The following is an 18,213-nucleotide window of genomic DNA, read 5'->3' as shown; positions in this document are numbered from 1 at the left end:
CTGTACATTAAGAACAAAAGAATAGCCTTACTGGGTCAGACCAATGGTTAGATATATAACAGTTTTTAATGCAAATGTTTTATTCCATATATCATTAAACAGATTTAAAAAATATTTACAAATAAAATGCTATCATTAACTCACATAAAGGCATATGATGACATAATGTTAATTACAGCCTAAATCACATTACCAATAATATTGTGAACCAGTAAAATTCCTGGAGGATCATATTTAGTACTGTCTTAACCGGCTAAAATTAAGTGGATAAATTATCAGGCTGAATTTAGCTGTATATTCAGAAACTTCCCTAATTAAATGACACTAGCTTAACATTAACTTATCCAATTAACTTTAGGCTAGGTATTTCTGTGGCCTCATTTAACTGCACAACTATTGTAAACTGGTCAGCAACTAATCAGATAATAGCATTTGCTAGACTCCTACATACAGTATGTATTTTCTCTTTTATATGTAACCAATTAAATTTTGTGTGGATAGTTAACAGGTTTAAATTTTGTTGCCTTCAGTCTAATTATTTATCTAGTTAACTACAAAAGTTAATCTGATCTATCATTTTGATTACCTACCCTGGTTTTTGTCTTTCAAAGCATGCTGTGGTCTATCACTACAGTTGTGGGCAAAATTGTTTGTTCTAATCTCTTGCAGCAGCAGCACTCCTGTAATCTAGGTAGCACATTGTAGCCTTGCAACATCCAACAGGAAGCAAAGACAGCTGCTTAGCAGAAATATAAATAAGCAGACTATTAAAGTATAGCAAGTTTTTATGGTAGTTTACAAATCATACTCGGTGCAAAAAGTTAGGTCAAATAACAATCCAAACAATTATGACTATAATCTCTAATAGAAGGAGGAAAAGATTTCTCTTTGGGAGCCCATTTCACCATATATTGATCTTTTTTTGAGATCTATGCTGCAGTCAAGCAAAACATATATCAAAGATACTACACAGTTTGGGGGTCTTTTACATATGTCTCAGGTTCTGCTTTCCTTTTTTTGATGATGATTACCTTAGATGTGGTCTCCTTATATACTTCTTTGCCTCATGAAAAATGCCTGCAGGTGATTACTTTTGTTTTGGAGGATCGTTCACAACCTCATCAGGTCCTTACTTCTTTTTTGATTATGCTGGCTTATTTAGCAATCAAAAATATTTTTTTCTTTGTGAATCTAATTTATATCTTCAGCATACAGGTGTGGCAATGAGAGCTACTTTTGCTCCATCGGTCACCTGTTTATATAGGATTGAATTTGAAAACCAATATTTGTTGAATTCAGTAGGCATCATTATACTGATGATGTTTTTGTATTTTGAAAGGAAAGGAACAACAACTACATTTCTTTTTTCACTGGTTGAATGGGAGGGATGTTCACATCAAATTTACTATGCATTTTCATGGTCAACTATTAGTTTTCAGGATGTTTTATTACAACAGGAGATTAAGGCTTTAGTTACTACTGTACATGTGATACAGACAGATAAGAACGATTTCTTCAGTATGGCAGCTGTCATCCTTTTTCATTGAAGAATAGTCTTCCTTTCTCTCAGTTCTTAAGATACAGGTGTATATGCTCTAAGACAGTGTTTTTCAACCTTTTTACACCTATGGACTGGCAGAAATAAAAGAATTATTCTGTGGACCGGCATCGGTCCGTGGACCGTCGGTTGAAGAACACGGGGCTAAGTTGTGAGCCGGACCCCACCCATCTCTACCCAATCTCCACCCCAGACCCCACCCCCATAATAGTACTAATTGCACCTTGCACATCCCGTGCCTCATCTGGAAGCCTTCCCTTTGACGTTGCAATGTCAGAGAGAAGGCTTCCGGTTCAGGCGCAGGATGCCTGTAGGAGCCACTGCCGGTGGCTTTGTGCACTGAATCAGTTAGGAAGAGGGAGCTGGCTCAAAGAATGCTGCATCGATCGCACCGTGGACTGGCGGTTGAAGAACACTGTTTTGGGCCTCATGCACTTGCTGGCCCTTTGGACCGGCAGAAAATTTTTGTGGACCGGCACTGGTCCATGGACCGGTGGTTGAAGAACACTGCTCTAAGACAAGTGATTTCAAACAACAATCTAAAACAGTGAATCGCACACTAGTGTGCAATGGTGAGATTCTGGGTGTGCTGCGAAAGACACACCCTGTACACAAGTCAGCCGGCACTGGCACCTCTCCACTCTCCTGGTATAGTAATTTCAGGGTTAGCAGATTTAGGGATTTCCAAAACCCAGCAGTTTGTCTGGGTTTTGGAAGTCCCCAAGCTCAGGCCCTGCATCTGGAGGGCCCCCACGCATGCCTGGACATTTAAGTGATGACATCATGTGTGCACGTGGTGTCATCATGTTGATGTCCACGAATGCGCATAGGACCTCCAGATGCAGGCTCGAGTTTAGTGTACCAGGGCAAAAAAAAAGTTTGAGAGACACTGATCTAAAACTTTAAAGAAAAAATTACACTGGTTAATAAAAAAAAAAAAAAAAAGTTTTTCTTTGCCACTGAGAACTTAAGAAGTGTTCTTAATTTAATGACGCTGATTTTAGATCTGTAATTGAAATTCAGCTAGCACGTCAGGTTTCTGAGATACACATTTCTGATTTTTTAGAGTTTGCCATATTGGCACAATATTGCGAGTATGAACTGTGTCCCACCAAACTTGTCTTAAGGAGTTTTCTCTGAAAACAAACACGAAGACAATAAGGAGACATGCTACAGCGTATATTTACGCCTCTCTTAACTCACACAAAAGTGATGTCAGCATGTTCAGAAATGTTTGAAACACTTGCTTTTACGCTTGTAGTGTGCATTTGTCTCTCTTTGCAAGAACCAACAACAGTCTCCCATCATACTGGGATTAAACTTTCCCTGATATCTGCTTTCCATCACCTTGATATCTTGATGAAATCTTTCCCCATGCTTATTGCTGACATCACCAAGGTTGCGTGGGAAGAAGTGAATCATTAAGATCTTCTTGAGTTAGCAGGTGAGGTTATTTTTCATCCACTTCAGGTTCATACAACTCCTCCACCGCAGCAGAGGCACATTCTTCATCTGAACTTTCGGTACATTGTGCTGCAGATGTGGAAAGAGGAATTGGAACTGGATTCTCTGAGTCATGAGGAACGGGTTTAATTGCTGATGGGCAATCAGAATACACAATTTTTGATTTATTCCTCTTTGTGAATCCAGCAATTTTTGTCATGCAAAAATAACAGTCTGAGTGATGATCTGTTGGTTCACATCACACCATGGGTACAGCGAAAGGTATTTTCTTCCATTTCCCATTCAGCCACTGTGTTAATCCGGAATAGCAGACAGTGCAGCACACATGAGGTGCCCACGCTTTATCTTGGTCGCCAACTTTACAGCCAAAATAATGCTTGTATGAACTTTGAAGTCTGCTGGACAGATTATTTCACTGATCTTGTGCAGTAAATTGTCCGCAGACATAACAGAAATTATCAGGATGGTTAACACAACCTTGTCTGTTCATAATAATTATAATATCTTAGACAAAAACTTATTATAAACTTTCAAATTACCAGTATCACTAAGCTGTCCTAAAATGCAATATTGTGTTACAGAAACAGTAAAATACTGACGCTTCACAGTAGCATTATGACGAAACTGATATAATTACAAACTGATGCATAACTTAAAAACAGGATGTAATAGACGAAAACTGTTTTCAGATTTTGAGTCAGGATGTGGCCCTTGTTAAGGTTTAGGTGACAGAATTCCAGTTGTTGACCAGTGTTATAGGAGCGGGGGATATCCTGAATCTGTAGTTACTCAAACATATAAAAGAGACTGTCTCAAACAATCATAGAGACTGGCTTTTACAAACAATGGATACAAAGGATGATTCGGTTTTTCAATCTTCTGTACAAACTTGTGTAATGAGGTTTAATAAAGGTTCTTCAAAGATATTTTAAATACTAAAAAATCACTGGAAAATAGTTCAACCTCACCCTAGTTTTGCTGGATAAATTTGCTGACTGCACTTTACGAATTGCTTACTCTAGGGGTAAGAATTTGGGTGAACTTATTCAATAGAACCCTGCAATCTTGGGTCATCTTCAGTGTGGCCACTATAAGGCATGCCCTATAACAGTGGTTCTTAAACCTGTCCTGGGGGACTCCTGGCCAGTTGGATTTTCAAGATATCCCTAATGAATATGCATGAGGCAGATTAACAAGCCTGTCACATCTATTATATGACTCACGCATATGCATTAGGGATATCTTGAAAACCAGACTGGCTGGGAGGTCCCACAGGACAGGTTTAAAAACCAGTGCCTTATGATGTTACAACATAACTATTTAAAAAATCCTCTCAATAAAAAAATGTATTACTCTCCAGGTCTAAACTCTTTACAGATTGTAACACTTCATATGTTGTTTACCTTCTCAATTGTTCATGTCCTAAAGCAGTGGTTCCCAACCCTGCCCTGCAGGACCACCAGGCCAGTCGGGTTTTCAGGACAACCATAATGAATATGCATGAGAGAGATCTGCATAATATGGAGGTGCATGGCAAGCAACTCTGCTCCATGCATATTCATTAAGGCTATCCTGAAAACCCGACTGGCCTGGTGGTCCTCCAGGACAGGGTTGAGAACCACTGTCCTAAAGTATACGAGGCATGACAAGTTTGTGAACTCATCCTAGAAAAAATGCTACATACCTCATTGTTGAATATCACTACGGTAACATTCAAAAAGCTCCCCTTGGGAAGCTATTCACCAACGCTAGTGCCTAGTCCACCTTTCAAAGCAATTTTGGAACTCTTTATCTGTAATGCCCATCAGAGCTGTCATCGTATTACCCTTGATGTCCTGAATGTTATCAAAATATCTTCCTTTCAATATTTCCTTTATCTTCGGGTAACGAAAAAAGTCATTGGGGGCCAGATCAGGTGAGTAGGCAGAGTGTTCCAATACAGTTATTTGTTTTCTGGCTAAAAACTCTCTCACAGACAGTGCCATGTGAGCTGGTGCATTATTGTGATGCAAGAGCCATGAGTTGGTGAAAAGTTCAGTTCTTTTTGTCTAACTTTTTCATGCAGCTCTTTCAGCACTTCCAAATAGTAAACTTGGTTAACCCCTCTGATATCAAAAAAGGTTAGCAACATTGTTTTGACTCTTGATTTGGGCTGGCAAAATTTTTTGGGACATGGAAAATTGGTTGACTTCCATTGTGCACTCTCACTCTTTGTTTCAGGGTCGTATTGGTACACCCATGTTCATCACCAGTGATAACATGGCCCAAAACATCGTCTTGCCTCTCCAAAATGTCTTGGCAAACTTTGATTCTGCTTTGCTTTTGTTTTGAGCTTCTTCGGAACCATTTTTGCACACACCTTTCTCAAGCCAAAAGTCGACAAATTTATTCAGTTCTGCTCATTACTGGCCACCCTGACCTTTCTTCATCAGTGACGCTTTCTCTCCTCTCTGAAAAACATGTAATCCATTTGTGCATTGCCGTTTTCTTCATGGCATTATCCCAATAAATAGTAACTCTCTTCCCTTCCCCTTCTCTTCTGTCAGCAGTAGCCCCTTCCCCTCCCTTGTCCAGGAGTACCCCTTCTTCCTTTCCTCCTCCCCTTATCAAACAGTAATTCTCATCCCTTCCCTTTCCCTTCTCCCCTGTCAGCAGTAGCCCCTTCCTCTCCCTTGTCCAGGAGTACCCCTTCTCCCTTCCCTCCTTCCCTCTCCAGCAAATGTTTCCTCTATGTAGGCTAGTGGCAGCTCTGTGTGCTTTTAACTTCGGCACACAGCTGCCCCTAAGCAGTATTTTAGCGCGGTTTCATGAGGCAGCCTCGGGGCCTTTGGTAGGCCGGCCCGCTTCGATGAAGCGATGTGGGCCGGCCTACCAAAGGCCCCGAGGCTGCCTCATGAAACCGCGCTAAAATACTGCCTAGGGGCAGCTGTGTGCCGAAGTTAAAAGCACACAGACCTGCCGCTGCTTTTCTGGGGGTGCAGAGACATACGTGGCAGGAGTCGGTGGTGGCAGGCAGGAGTGCCGGCATAGCGACGGCAACAGGAAGTTGCACGTCAGCTGACGCCGGCACCTTTTGCTGCGGCGGGGTACTGAATCCTTTGCGGACCGGCAAGATTTTTTTGCGGACCGGCGATTGAAGAAATGTGAATTAGACGATATAAAAGCAGGTATAAGTGCCAAAAAAGTATCCAAAGTGACCAGATAACCACTGCAGGGACAAAGTAAAGACTCACACACACTCCCTCCATGTTCACTGACCCCGTCGCACCCCTACAAAGTTTAGAATAAAAATGTACATACCTGCCTCCGGAACATCAGCACCTTTTATAGGACAGCCTAGTAGAGCTGCAGAGGTGGCTTAAATAGTCTGGGGGGGTGGGCTAATGAACCATAGATAGGAGGACCCGGGCCCATAAGCCACTCTAACCACTACATTAATGGTGGAAAATGTGAGCCCCCCCAAATCCTACTGTTCTGCCATATAGGTACCACCTGCAGCCATAAGGGCTATTGGGGCTGTAGACAGGTAGGTATATAGTGGGGTTTTGGGAGGCTCACCATAACCTATTATAAGATAATTCTGATGAGATGTTTATGTGGCACCCTTTTTGTGAAGTTCACAGCAGTGCCCTAATAAGGTGCCCCCCTGCTCCATTGCCATATCTGAGTGGCCAGTCCATCACAATGCTAGCCCTTCCCATGTCCAAAAGGATTTGTTCTGGGTGTTTGGAATTTGGATGAATTTTAGGTTGAAAATGTGGTATAAAGATAGACCTGATGGTGGTCTGGATGTTCAGACACCTAGACGTACAGAGAGATGATTTTCGTGGGGGGAAAAAAAATTTTAGATGTACTTTTTGAGAATGGACATTTTGCTGTTGCTGACTTTAGGCAACTAGTGCCCTACAGCGTAGAGGTTTATTGTTTGCTTTTAGTATATAATCCACGAGTCTTGTTATAGGACCTAAAGGGACCCCTGAGGAAGACAATAGTGTCAAAACATGGACCGTGTTGGGGGCCAAATGGTCTCAGTATCCTAGACATTTTCATGTAGATTATCAAGTTGTTTCAATAAAGCCTTCATTTTGGACATCAACTCTCCACAAGTCTCTTGTTTTGGTTGGTTTTCCTTTTGTGAAGGAACTAGGGTTAACTCTTTTGTTTGGTTTGTTGACATTGTTTCAGACCATTGATTGAACCGTGTCAACAAAAAGTGTGGAATTTTCAAGTGTGGAACTCTGAGCCATCCTGAAGTTCCTATTCTTGCATAAGAAAAATCCAAAGGAAATCTATGAATGCATGATGCAAACACTGAGTGACAAATGCCCATCATACTCCACAGTGAAGAAGTGGTGTGCAAACTTTCAGCATAGAGATTTTGAAACTGAAGATGCAGCAAGGTCTGGAGGCCTCAAAGAGTGTCAACTCCTGAAATTGTTGACCATGTCCATAACTTGATTTTGGAAGATCAGCGAATATCAGTTAAAACAATTGCTGATACACTACAGATATGCAGGGAGCATGCTGGGTATGCAGAAATAGTCAGCATACCCAACATGACGAGAAACAATGTTGAGTGGTCACTTCCAAGTTGATTTTGCAGCATTTTCAGTGATCTGATGCCAACTTTCGAAATGACTAGCTACTGTTGATGAAACATGGTTACAGCACTATGATCCTGAGACAAAACATCAGTCCATGCAATGATGGCACTCAGGTTCTCCAAGGCTAAGGAAATTCAAGACCTAAAATTCAGCAGGAAAGGTCATGACTACAGTGTTTTGGGATCAGGAAGGTATTATAATCTAATCTAATCTAAACCTTAAGTTTATATACCGCATCATCTCCATGAGTATGGAGCTCGACACGGTTTACAAGAACTTAAAATAGTAGGTAGAGAAGAAGAAAAACATGAACTTATGTGAAGAAGGGGGGAGAAAAAAAGGGGGGGAAGGATAGAGTTACAATAATGACTGACTATCTTCCCAGGGGCTAAACAATTAATGCGGAATACTACTGTAACTTGCTGTGCCGATTAAAGGAGGCACTGAAAGAAAAAAAGGAGAGGGAAGTTGTGGAAAGGAGTTCTCTTTTGCAAGACGATGCACCTTCTTACAAGGCTGGCAAAACGATGGATGTTTTGACATAGTAGGGGTTTCAGTGCATAGACCATTCACCTTACTCACCAAATCTTGCTCCATCTGACTATTTTCTGTTTCCAAACCTTAAAAAGAGTTTGAAAAGGTAACAAGTTTTGAGTGATTCGGAGGTGATTGCAGCAGCGGAGCAGTATTTCAATGACCAGGGTTACAGATACTTCAGACACAATATGCCAAGTGTGTTGAAGTTAGGGTTGAATATGTGGAATAACTTATAAGTTTCATGGCTCCATGTCATTCCCTTCTTGGTTGGGCTGAAAATATTTCAGCACCCCTCGAATGGCTGGACTGAGATGCAGAGTTATCATGATTAAAACCCAAACATAAATAAGCAATGTAAGGCCAGAGGTTTTGGATAACAACTCAGTTGTTGTGACTGTGTAGATTATTTATTTATTTAAAAATGTACAGCCCGCACATCCAATAATTCTATGTGGGTAACATAAAACATACATAATAAAATGACCAACAAACACATACAACACAAGATCCATAACAACTTTTTTTCCTTAAAAACAATAATCCAAAGCAGTTCACAGTAGTTCCAGAGAAAATCTTTACCTTCAAGAAAACACCCTTTCAAACAACAAGGTTTTCACCAATTTTCTAAACTGCAAGATACTGTTTGCTTGTTTATTTTGATTATAACAAGACATGGTAAAAGACATGGAAGGGACTCACAGTATTGGATTAAGTACTGGCCTTGCAAGAATCAAAGAAGACATGGTATGAAATGGTCTACTAGTGAAGCTGGTGGAGGCTAGCACAGTGGTACTTTTTAGGCATGCTTGGGTCAGATGTGGAAAGCAGGCTGCAGCAAAATGGGCATTAAGAGAGCAGCTAGAAAACACAGTATGGGGAAAGCACTGGTGTTAGTTTGCTTATGGGACTTTGTATGCTAATCTATCCAGAATGATAGAAAACTAGAGGAAGAATCTCAACTGGGTCAATTGGTCTTTAATCTACCATCATTTGCTATATTACTCTCTTTTTATGAAAACAGAGCCCCAAATTATCACCAACCCTTGGTGGGTTAGACTGCTTGTGGTATTTTTCTAGCATTACTAATAATTTTCATTTTAGTATATGTTTTCAATTTATAAACATTGTGGATGGTTTCTGCTTTTGTATATTGCTCCAAATGTTTTCCAAGTCCATGGTTTGAATTTAGAAAGTGAGTGTTCGTCCCCAGACTATACTTTTTCCTATGATATTGTAGTTGTGCATTTACTTGGACCTATTAAAAAGAAGGAAACTGTCAAGCTGGGGAAAATAATCTTCTTGACCAACTTGAGTGTTTTTATTTTGAGAACCAGTTTTAATAAGCACAAATATTTAGTAAGGGGTTAACTTTATTTCAAATAGCTAGTTTAAGCCCCATGAGTGTTTCCCACATCCTAGCAAGTTGCTGGCTGGTTGTGGTCAGAATGTCATGTAGAACACATCCCTATCTTCAGGAAGATGAATTTGCAAGTTTGTTTTCAAAGTTTCCATGAACATTTGGAGAAGTACAATTGCAGATTAGTAAGCTGATAAAAAGTACAACACAATAAAGGCCATTAGCAGGTCACATGAATTAAGGAGCATGTCTGTAACAGACAACTGATATACTACAGTGTTTACTACAATGGTTTTAAAAATGAAATACAAAGAAGCACGTGACCTTTTGCACTCATATTAAGACATTAGAATTATAAACTAGACATTCATTTCATTTGGATTTAAAGATATTTAGACATGCTTAATATTAATTAGATTCTGCAGAAGTTCTCTATTTCTTTGTATTGTTGCCATATTCACTTGAAAACTTACAAACAATTGAAAATCCACCACTCCTCCCTCTCTAAACACAAACAAATATTCTTGAGGCCATTTTTCATGATTTACTGAAACTTTTCATGCTGTTGCAATTCCTGTGGAACAGGAGTATGATAAAAATATTGATTATTTCCAATTGTGTGAAGTAGTGTACTGAAAAATTAAATGCTGGTGGCCCAATGACATAGGTAGCAAGTGCTATGCAGTCTAGTGCTGCCCAATTCATCGATTCACTTTAGCTAATTACGACAGCCTGCAGAGAGGATTGCTGGTGCTGTAGCGATCCTTACAGGCTGCTGTCGTCCTCCACAGCACGTTCCCTGTGGCGTGATCCTGTCCCTGATGTCAGAGGAGGGGCAAGACCACGTCAGAGGGAACATGCTGCAGAGGTTGATGGCAGCCTGTAAGGATCGCTACAGCACCGGCGAACCTCTCTGCAGACTGTCGTAATTAGCTGAAGGTAAGACTGGAAGGCCAGGGGAAGCCGGAGAACGTTGCAAAGAAGGGGGGGTAACATGCAGGCCTTCAGGGTGGGGCCCTGGCGTAGAAGTACATGGATGGAGGGAGGGAAGGGGGGGTTTCAAAGAGACGTGCATATACCAGACTAGGGGGGTGGGGGAAATAAATAATGGATCTAAAAACAGAGGAGAGGGAGAGAGATGGTGGACAATGGGATTTAGGGAGGGAAGGAACAGAAAGGGAGATAAGTTGGACACGAGGGATGGTGTGTGGGGGGAGGGGTAGAGATACTGGATAGGAGGGTAGTTGGGAAGAGAAAGAGAGAGCTGGTGGACCCTGGGGTGGTGGGGAAGGAGGGAGAGATGCTAGATGAAAGGGTAGTTGTAGTTGAGAAAAGGAGAGATGGTGGATCTGGGGATGGTGGGGTCCATCGCTGCAGCTGCGGGGATGGAGACGAAAAAAAGAAAAGATGCCAGACCTCCAGGGGAGGGAAAGGGAGGACAGAGATGGAAGATGGATGGTTTGCACAGAGAAAGAAGAAAGCAACAAATGGATAGGAGACCCTGGCAAGTGAATTATCAGAAGACGTTTGTCGCAAAGCTTGGGACCAACATGATTTGAATAATGACCAGCTAAGAAAAGGTAGAAAAAATATTTTTATTTTCTGTTTTGTGGTTACAATGTGTCAGATTTGAAATGTGTAGCCTGCCAGAGCTGGTATTAGACCGTGAACGTGAGCTTTGTTTATTTTGTTTATACCACAGCACCTGTGTGGATAGGAGAGGGCAAAGGGGATGGGATGGGTGAAGAGGCTATAAAATAAACCCACCAGGATGTTTAGGGCAAAAAAATCAATTCAATAAGCTGAATCAAATCGAATATTTTTTTCTGAATTGCAGTCATATGGAAATTCCTGGTTCAATCTCTGTACTAGGATTTCTGTTCCCTAGGCAGGCTGGGAATGCTGAGAAGAAAGTATTCACAGGTCATTGTGAAAGAGGAAATTGTGAGCACTGATTAAGAGTGACATGTGAGTTAGGGGAGGGGGGAGAAGGGTGATGCACCTATTTTATGCATACAATTCTTTATAAATTAGGCACTTAAAATTGGCAGACGACACCAAACTATTTAGTGGAGTTGGGACTAAAGAGGAATTACAAAGGGACCTGAACAAACTAGAAGAGTGGGTGATGAGATGGCAGATGAAGTTTAATGTAGAGAAATGTAAAGTCTTGCATGTAGGGAACAGAAATCCGAAGTACAGATATACGATGGGAGGGCTGGTAATGGGTAAAAGTACCCAAGAAAAGGACTTGGGGGTAATAGTGGACAACACAATGAAGCTGTTGGCACAGTGCGCAGCGGCCTCTAAGAAGGCGAATAGAATGTTAGGTATTATCAAGAAAGGCATTACAACCAGATCAAAAGAGGTCATCCTGCCGTTGTATCGGACAATGGTGTGCCCGTATCTGGAGTACTGCGTCGAATATTGGTCGCCGTACCTTAAGAAAGATATGGCGATACTCGAGAGGGCTCAGAAAAGAGCGATGCGATTGATAAAAGGTATGGAAAACCTTTCATATGCTGAGAGATTGGAGAAACTGGGGCTCTTTTCCCTGGAAAAGCGGAGACTTAGAGGGGACATGATAGAGACTTACAAGATCATGAAAGGCATGGAGAAAGTGCAGAGGGACAGATTCTTCAAACTTTCAGAAACTACAAGAACGAAAGGGCATACGGAAAAATTAAGAGGGGACAGATTCAGAACCAATGCTAGGAAGTTCTTCTTCACCCAAAGGGTGGTGGACACCTGGAATGCGCTTCCAGAGGGTGTGATAGGACAGAGTATGGTATTGGGGTTCAAGAAGGGATTAGATGAATTCCTGAAGAAAAAATGGATAGAAGGATATAGATAGAGGATCACTATACAGGTCCTGGACCTGATGGGCCACCGCGTGAGCGGACTGCTGGGCAAGATGGACCTCTGGTCTGACCCAGCAGAGGCACTGCTTATGTTCTTAATACCCAATAGCATACAAATGCTCCTGCATAAGGTTACATCTGCTCTGAGACAAGTGCAACTTTCAGCATTTAGGTCCGGATTCTAAATAGGATGCCCGGGACGGGTCTAGACCCAGCTAAAATAAACCACTCAGTCTGCCCCTCCCCCCCCCCCCCGGAACGATCACGGCAAGACGGTGCTCAACCCCTCCTGCCTGAAGACGACCCACCCATCCCCGATGATCATGGAGGCAGGAGGGGGCCCAACCCCTCCTGCCCAAAGATAACCCCCACCCCTATTGTTCACCGACATCATCAGTGATGCGGCAGAGGAAGCCCGGAGGGAGAAGAGAAGGCTGTGAAGAAAGCTGATTAGATTTTTGTCAATGCTGCGGTTTGCAAGGTATATCGGTCTTGCGGTTGGCAGTATTTTAATGGGAGGGAGAGATAGAAGTGTCATCGGGGATTCGGCTTTGCAAGGGGGGGATAGAAAGATGCTGCATGGGGGGATGGGAGGGATTGAAGCTGCACAAGGGATGGGATGGGAGGATGTGAGGGAGGGAGGGAAGGCACAAGGGGATGGGTGAGAGGGGAGGAAAGATGCTGCATTTGGAGGTTGGGAAGAAAGGAAAGAGGAAGAATTGGGGTGGAGAAGAGGAAGGGAGAGATGATAATTGTACATGAAAAAAAGAAGACCTACCCCAAAAAAAAGACCTATTGCGTTTTTTGGGCCCATAATTAATATAAGACAGTGTCTTATTTTCAGAACATCTTAATAATGCTAGTGAGAAATTCTCCTTCTAAGAATTGGCCAGGCGCATGCAAATTTTTTCAGTGTGAGCAACAAGTTCAAAACATTTTTTTTCATTTGAGTAATAAGTTTTAAAAATCAGATTTGCAAGTATATTTGTGAGCAACCATGTAAGATCTGTGAGCGATACTCCTAAAATGTATGAGAATTGCTCATGTGCTCCACTTAGAGGGAACATAGCTAGTGAGGTTATTTTTGTTCCTAGTAAAACTGTTGAGTTACCAATAAAGTTGGTTTGAATATTTCCTTTCTTTTGGAACAGTCAGCTACATGATTCTTCTTCTTGCTTTATTTGTACAGAAATATAAAAACATTGGGGTTACTGGCAACTGTTAAATGTACAACTTCCTTGTTTGTAGATTTTCAGCTGCCATATGGATAGTGACAATCTGAGAATTTCTGTTCACTCCTCCACTATCCATAGAATGAATGGGTGGAAGGAGGGAGTAGTGGCTGTATTATCTAGACAGCAGCAATTTTTGGGCACTATCCAAACAACCTACAAATTTAGTTAAGATCTGCAGAATAGGAGGCTTAAATTAAACAGTAGGAAAAACAGCAATCATCGCAAAAAAAAAAAAAAATAAAAAAAAAAAAAATATATATATATATATATATATATATTTATATTCAGAACTTCTGAATATCCTATCCATTTAAAAGCTGTAGCCAGTGTTTAAATTAACACACAAACAGCCACTACTGATTATTATTCCTATCAATTTTACCAGTAATAAACCTATCCAGGCTTTCTCCAGGCTCAGTATTGTTATAAAGCACAGTTACAAAGGAGGAAGTGACGTCATCGCCGCGGATGGGAGCTTAATCTGAAAGCTCCGTTCGGGCCCGGCGATCTAACTCCTTAAAGCTGTGTAAACGGCGCTTTTTTCGGCTTCCCGAGTGGTGGTGCGGTGGGTGAAGGCTGGGAAAACCCCATGGCAACGCGCAAAAAAATCCCCGGAGACAAACCCGGCCAGCGCACGATGGAGCAGGCGCTGGGCCGGGTAGCACGTGGCGGAGCGGGCCCGGAGACTAGCAGCGGGGAAGCGGCGCGCCTGAGTGGCGCTATCGCGGCGGTTGCTGACATGCTGGTTGAGCCTGTGCAGGTGGATGCCCCGCTGGAACCGCTTACTAAAGCGGATATGCAGCGCTGGATTACAGAAGTCAAATCAGAAATTTCAGCTGTGGCGGTGCAGGTACGGGAAGCGGTGCAAGAGCTACGCACTGATCTGGTGGAGGTGGGCACCAGGGTAGAGGTCGTAGAGATGAGACTAGACAGCTGCGAGGAGAATGTGACCGGGGTGCAAAGATCCTTGGAGACTGCCTCTGCTGATTATCAAATCCTCCTGGATAAGGTTGAGGATCTGGAGAACCGCACTCGGCGCAATAATTTGCGGGTGCGGGGCCTACCGGATTTGCCAGAGTATAAAGATGTGCGGGCCACTACTATTAAGCTGATTAGGTGGCTGTTACAGGATGATGCCTTGGAGCTGGGTCTTGAGCGGGCGCATCGAGCTCTGGGTCCTCGGACCTCTGATCAACCTAAAGATATTGTCCTCTGCCTCCTGAGCTTCACTCTTAAAGAACGGATCTTTCGCAGAGCCCGGGAGATGGGCACAGTCACCTGGGAAGGACACCGGCTGGAGTTCTATCAAGACCTAGCAGCGGGCACGCTCCAGAAACATCGGGCTTTCAGAGAAGTGACTAAAGCAATGCAGCGTTGTAATTTGCGTTACCGATGGACTTATCCCTTTGGGGTGGTGATTACAATCAATGGAGTTCATACAAAAGTCACAACAGTACGAGAGGCTTGTGGCCTGTTGCAACAAGCGGGTATTGAAATTCCAGAGGTGGCGGCTCCTGCTGGGGGAGTGGTATCTCCTAGAGTGACACCATCCACCCCCTCCCGATGGCAACGCGTGGAGAGAGGAACCCGGAGCGGGAGAGGCGGTCAAGGCGGTGGACATCCTCTTCCAGTCGTCGCTTCTACATCCAGTGCCCTCCCCTGAGGGCTGCCTAACTGTGTTTGTGTGTATGGACCCCTCCTTGGAGCTGGGTGCCTGGACTTGAGTATTGGAATGGTCCAGCGAGGGGGTTAACTGTGGACTGGCTCTGGGGGGGGGGGGGGGAGGGGGCAAGTTGACGGGTTATACTGGTGTATTGGGGGGAATGTTGTCGTGTGGGGAGGGGAGTGGGAATGGAAGGGGGAAGTGATATGGGGGACTGTGGGGGTTGGCGGGTTGGATGTTGGGAATTTTTGTGGGAAAGGTATATTGACAGTTAGTGGTGAGTTGTGGGGTCTGTGTAAGGGGCCTTGGGGATGGATCACTTCCTTGAATGCTGGTGGGAGATCTGTGGACTCTCACTGTGGGGGAGGGGGGGGGGGGGGGGGGGGAGGTGGCGGGAGATTGTGGGGACAAATTAGCAGGGGTTGGGTTTGCATTACTACTTTTTCTACTGGATTATGGAGGGATTCCGGTTAATCTCTTATAACATCAGGGGTCTCAATTCCCCCAATAAGAGGCGAGCATTTTATAGGGAATTGCAGCGCTTGCGGGCTGATGTTTGTTTCGTCCAGGAGACACACCTACTCCAATCCCATGAATCTCTAGTTAGGTATTCTAGATTCCCTCAGGCCTATTGGACTTCCAGGGTGGGCACTTCTAAAAAGGGTGGGGTGGGTATTCTTGTTCGTAAGGGGATTAGATGTGAAGTGCGGAGGGTGGTGAGGGATCCACAGGGTAGATATATAATAAGAACATAAGAACATAAGAAGTTGCCTCCGCTGAGGCAGACCATAGGTCCATCCTGCTCAGCGGTCCGCACCCGCGGCGGCCCATCGCCTGAGCAATGGTCTATACCCCCCAATCCCTTTTTCTTCTAGGAATCTATCCAAACCTTCTTTGAAACCATTTAATGTTTTCTTGTCTACAACAGCCTCTGGAAGCGCGTTCCATGTATCCACCACCCTCTGAGTGAAAAAGAACTTCCTAGCGTTTGTTCTAAACCTGTCCCCTTTCAATTTCTCCGAGTGCCCCCTTGTACTTGTGGCGCCCCTTAATTTGAAAAATCTGCCCCTGTCTACTTTTTCTATGCCCTTCAGGATCTTGAAGGTTTCTATCATGTCTCCTCTAAGTCTTCGCTTTTCCAGGGAGAAAAGTCCCAACTGCTTCAATCTGTCAGTATATGGGAGATTTTCCATTCCCTTTATCAGTTTGGTTGCTCTTCTTTGTACTCCCTCAAGTACCGCCATGTCTTTCTTGAGGTACGGCGACCAGTACTGGACACAGTACTCTAGATGCGGCCGTACCATTGCACGATACAGCGGCATGATGACTTCCTTTGTCCTGGTCGTAATACCCTTCTTAATGATACCCAGCATTCTGTTTGCTTTCCTAGAGGCTGTGGCGCATTGCGCCGATGTCTTCAGTGTTGTGTCTACCATCACTCCCAGGTCTCTCTCCAGGTTACTAACCCCTAGTGGTGTTCCCCCATTTTGTATGTGAACATCGGGTTCTTTTTCCCCCTGTGCATGACCTTGCATTTCCCCACGTTGAAGCTCATCTGCCACTTTTCGGCCCACTTTTCCAGCTGCATTAGATCCTTTTGGAGATCCTCGCAGTCTTCCTTGGTTTGAGCCCTGCTGTATAGTTTGGTGTCATCTGCAAATTTAATGACTTCACACTTAGTTCCCGCCTCTAGATCATTTATGTAGATATTGAACAAGAGCGGTCCCAGCACCGACCCTTGCGGAACTCCGCTCGTGACCCCTTTCCAGTCTGAGTAGTGTCCCTTTACGCCAACCCTCTGCTTCCTGTTTGCCAGCCAGTTTTTGATCCATCGGTGGACCTCCCCTTGTACCCCGTGGTTCCATATCTTTTTAAGCAGTCTCTCGTGTTGGAGGCATTGATAGAGGGGGTCTTGTACTCCCTGGTTAATGTTTATGCTCCCAATGAGGGGCAAAGGGTCTTCTTTCGTGAGCTGGTGCCTAGAATTCTCCGGTTTAAGGGGGGTGCCCTGGTTCTGGGGGGGGGGGGATTTAATCTTACCGTGACTCCTCATTTTGATAATTCAGGGGGGGTGGGCCAGTATGGGAGGTGGGATCGTAAACTATTAAGGGAGGCCTTAGCTACTCTGAATGTGGTGGATTGCTGGCGATGGCTTCATCCATCGGTTAGAGATTATACTTATTTTTCGGGTATTCACTCCTCTTATTCTAGAATTGATTTTATTTTTGTGGAGCGGGGATTGCTCCGGAGGGTGGAATCTGCGGGGATTGAGTCCCTAACATGGTCGGATCATGCTCCAGTATGGTTGCGGGTACGGGGAGAGGGTGGTAGCTCGGGACGCAAATTCTGGCGTTTTAATGATAATCTCCTGGATGATCCTGAGGTGGGAGCACAGATTGAAGGGTGGATACAGGACTATTTAGATGTGAATGTGGAGTGCGGTGCTTCCTTAGAAGCGGTTTGGGAGGGGTTAAAGGCTACCCTTAGGGGCAGATTGATATCCCTGGCCTCTGCCCGGCAACGTAAAAGACGGGAGGAGGCGGCGGCCTTGCTGATTTTGATTGGTCGATTGGAGGGCTTGCATAAGCGTAGCCCTTGGGATGTTGCACTACGGGAACGTTTGTTGCAGGCACGTCGAGATCTTCAGGCTTTAGACCTGGAGCGTCTACACCACAACTTACAGCTTCTCAAGCAGTGTTATTTTGAATTTTCTAATAAAGCTAGCCGACTGGTTGCCCATCGCCTGAAAGTGAGGCAGACGCGCAATCAGATTCTCTCGCTACGTGCAGCCTCTGGTGAGTTGTTGCGGAAAGAGGACGCTATTCGGACACGTTTTGTGGAGTATTACTCCCATCTTTACGCACCAGACACTTCTGCGTCCTTACCAGACCTGGATGCTTATTTGGCTTCAGCAGAGTTGCCCCGGATTGCGCA

The 18,213-nt window shown here is 43.9% G+C and overlaps 1 protein-coding gene across 10 annotated transcripts in view; it reads right to left on the bottom strand.

The window, feature by feature from the left end:
- Positions 1–18,213, bottom strand: part of EVI5 (ecotropic viral integration site 5) — a 363,365-nt gene that overhangs the window by 65,064 nt on the left and 280,088 nt on the right. The window contains exon 20 of one of the 10 annotated variants that reach the window (XM_033916078.1): positions 312–1,632. The exons of the other annotated variants lie outside the window; for them this stretch is intronic. Within the exon in view, the coding sequence (XP_033771969.1) occupies positions 1,567–1,632 (66 nt within the window). The 3' untranslated portion in view covers positions 312–1,566. Of the gene's footprint in view, positions 1–311; positions 1,633–18,213 lie in introns of those variants that run through there. 10 annotated transcript variants of the gene reach the window in all.

This window comes from Geotrypetes seraphini, chromosome 12, assembly GCF_902459505.1.
Source record: "Geotrypetes seraphini chromosome 12, aGeoSer1.1, whole genome shotgun sequence".
Lineage (NCBI taxonomy): Eukaryota > Metazoa > Chordata > Amphibia > Gymnophiona > Dermophiidae > Geotrypetes > Geotrypetes seraphini.
Note: the sequence above shows the minus strand (reverse complement) of the source record. Positions and strands in the feature narration are given on the sequence as shown.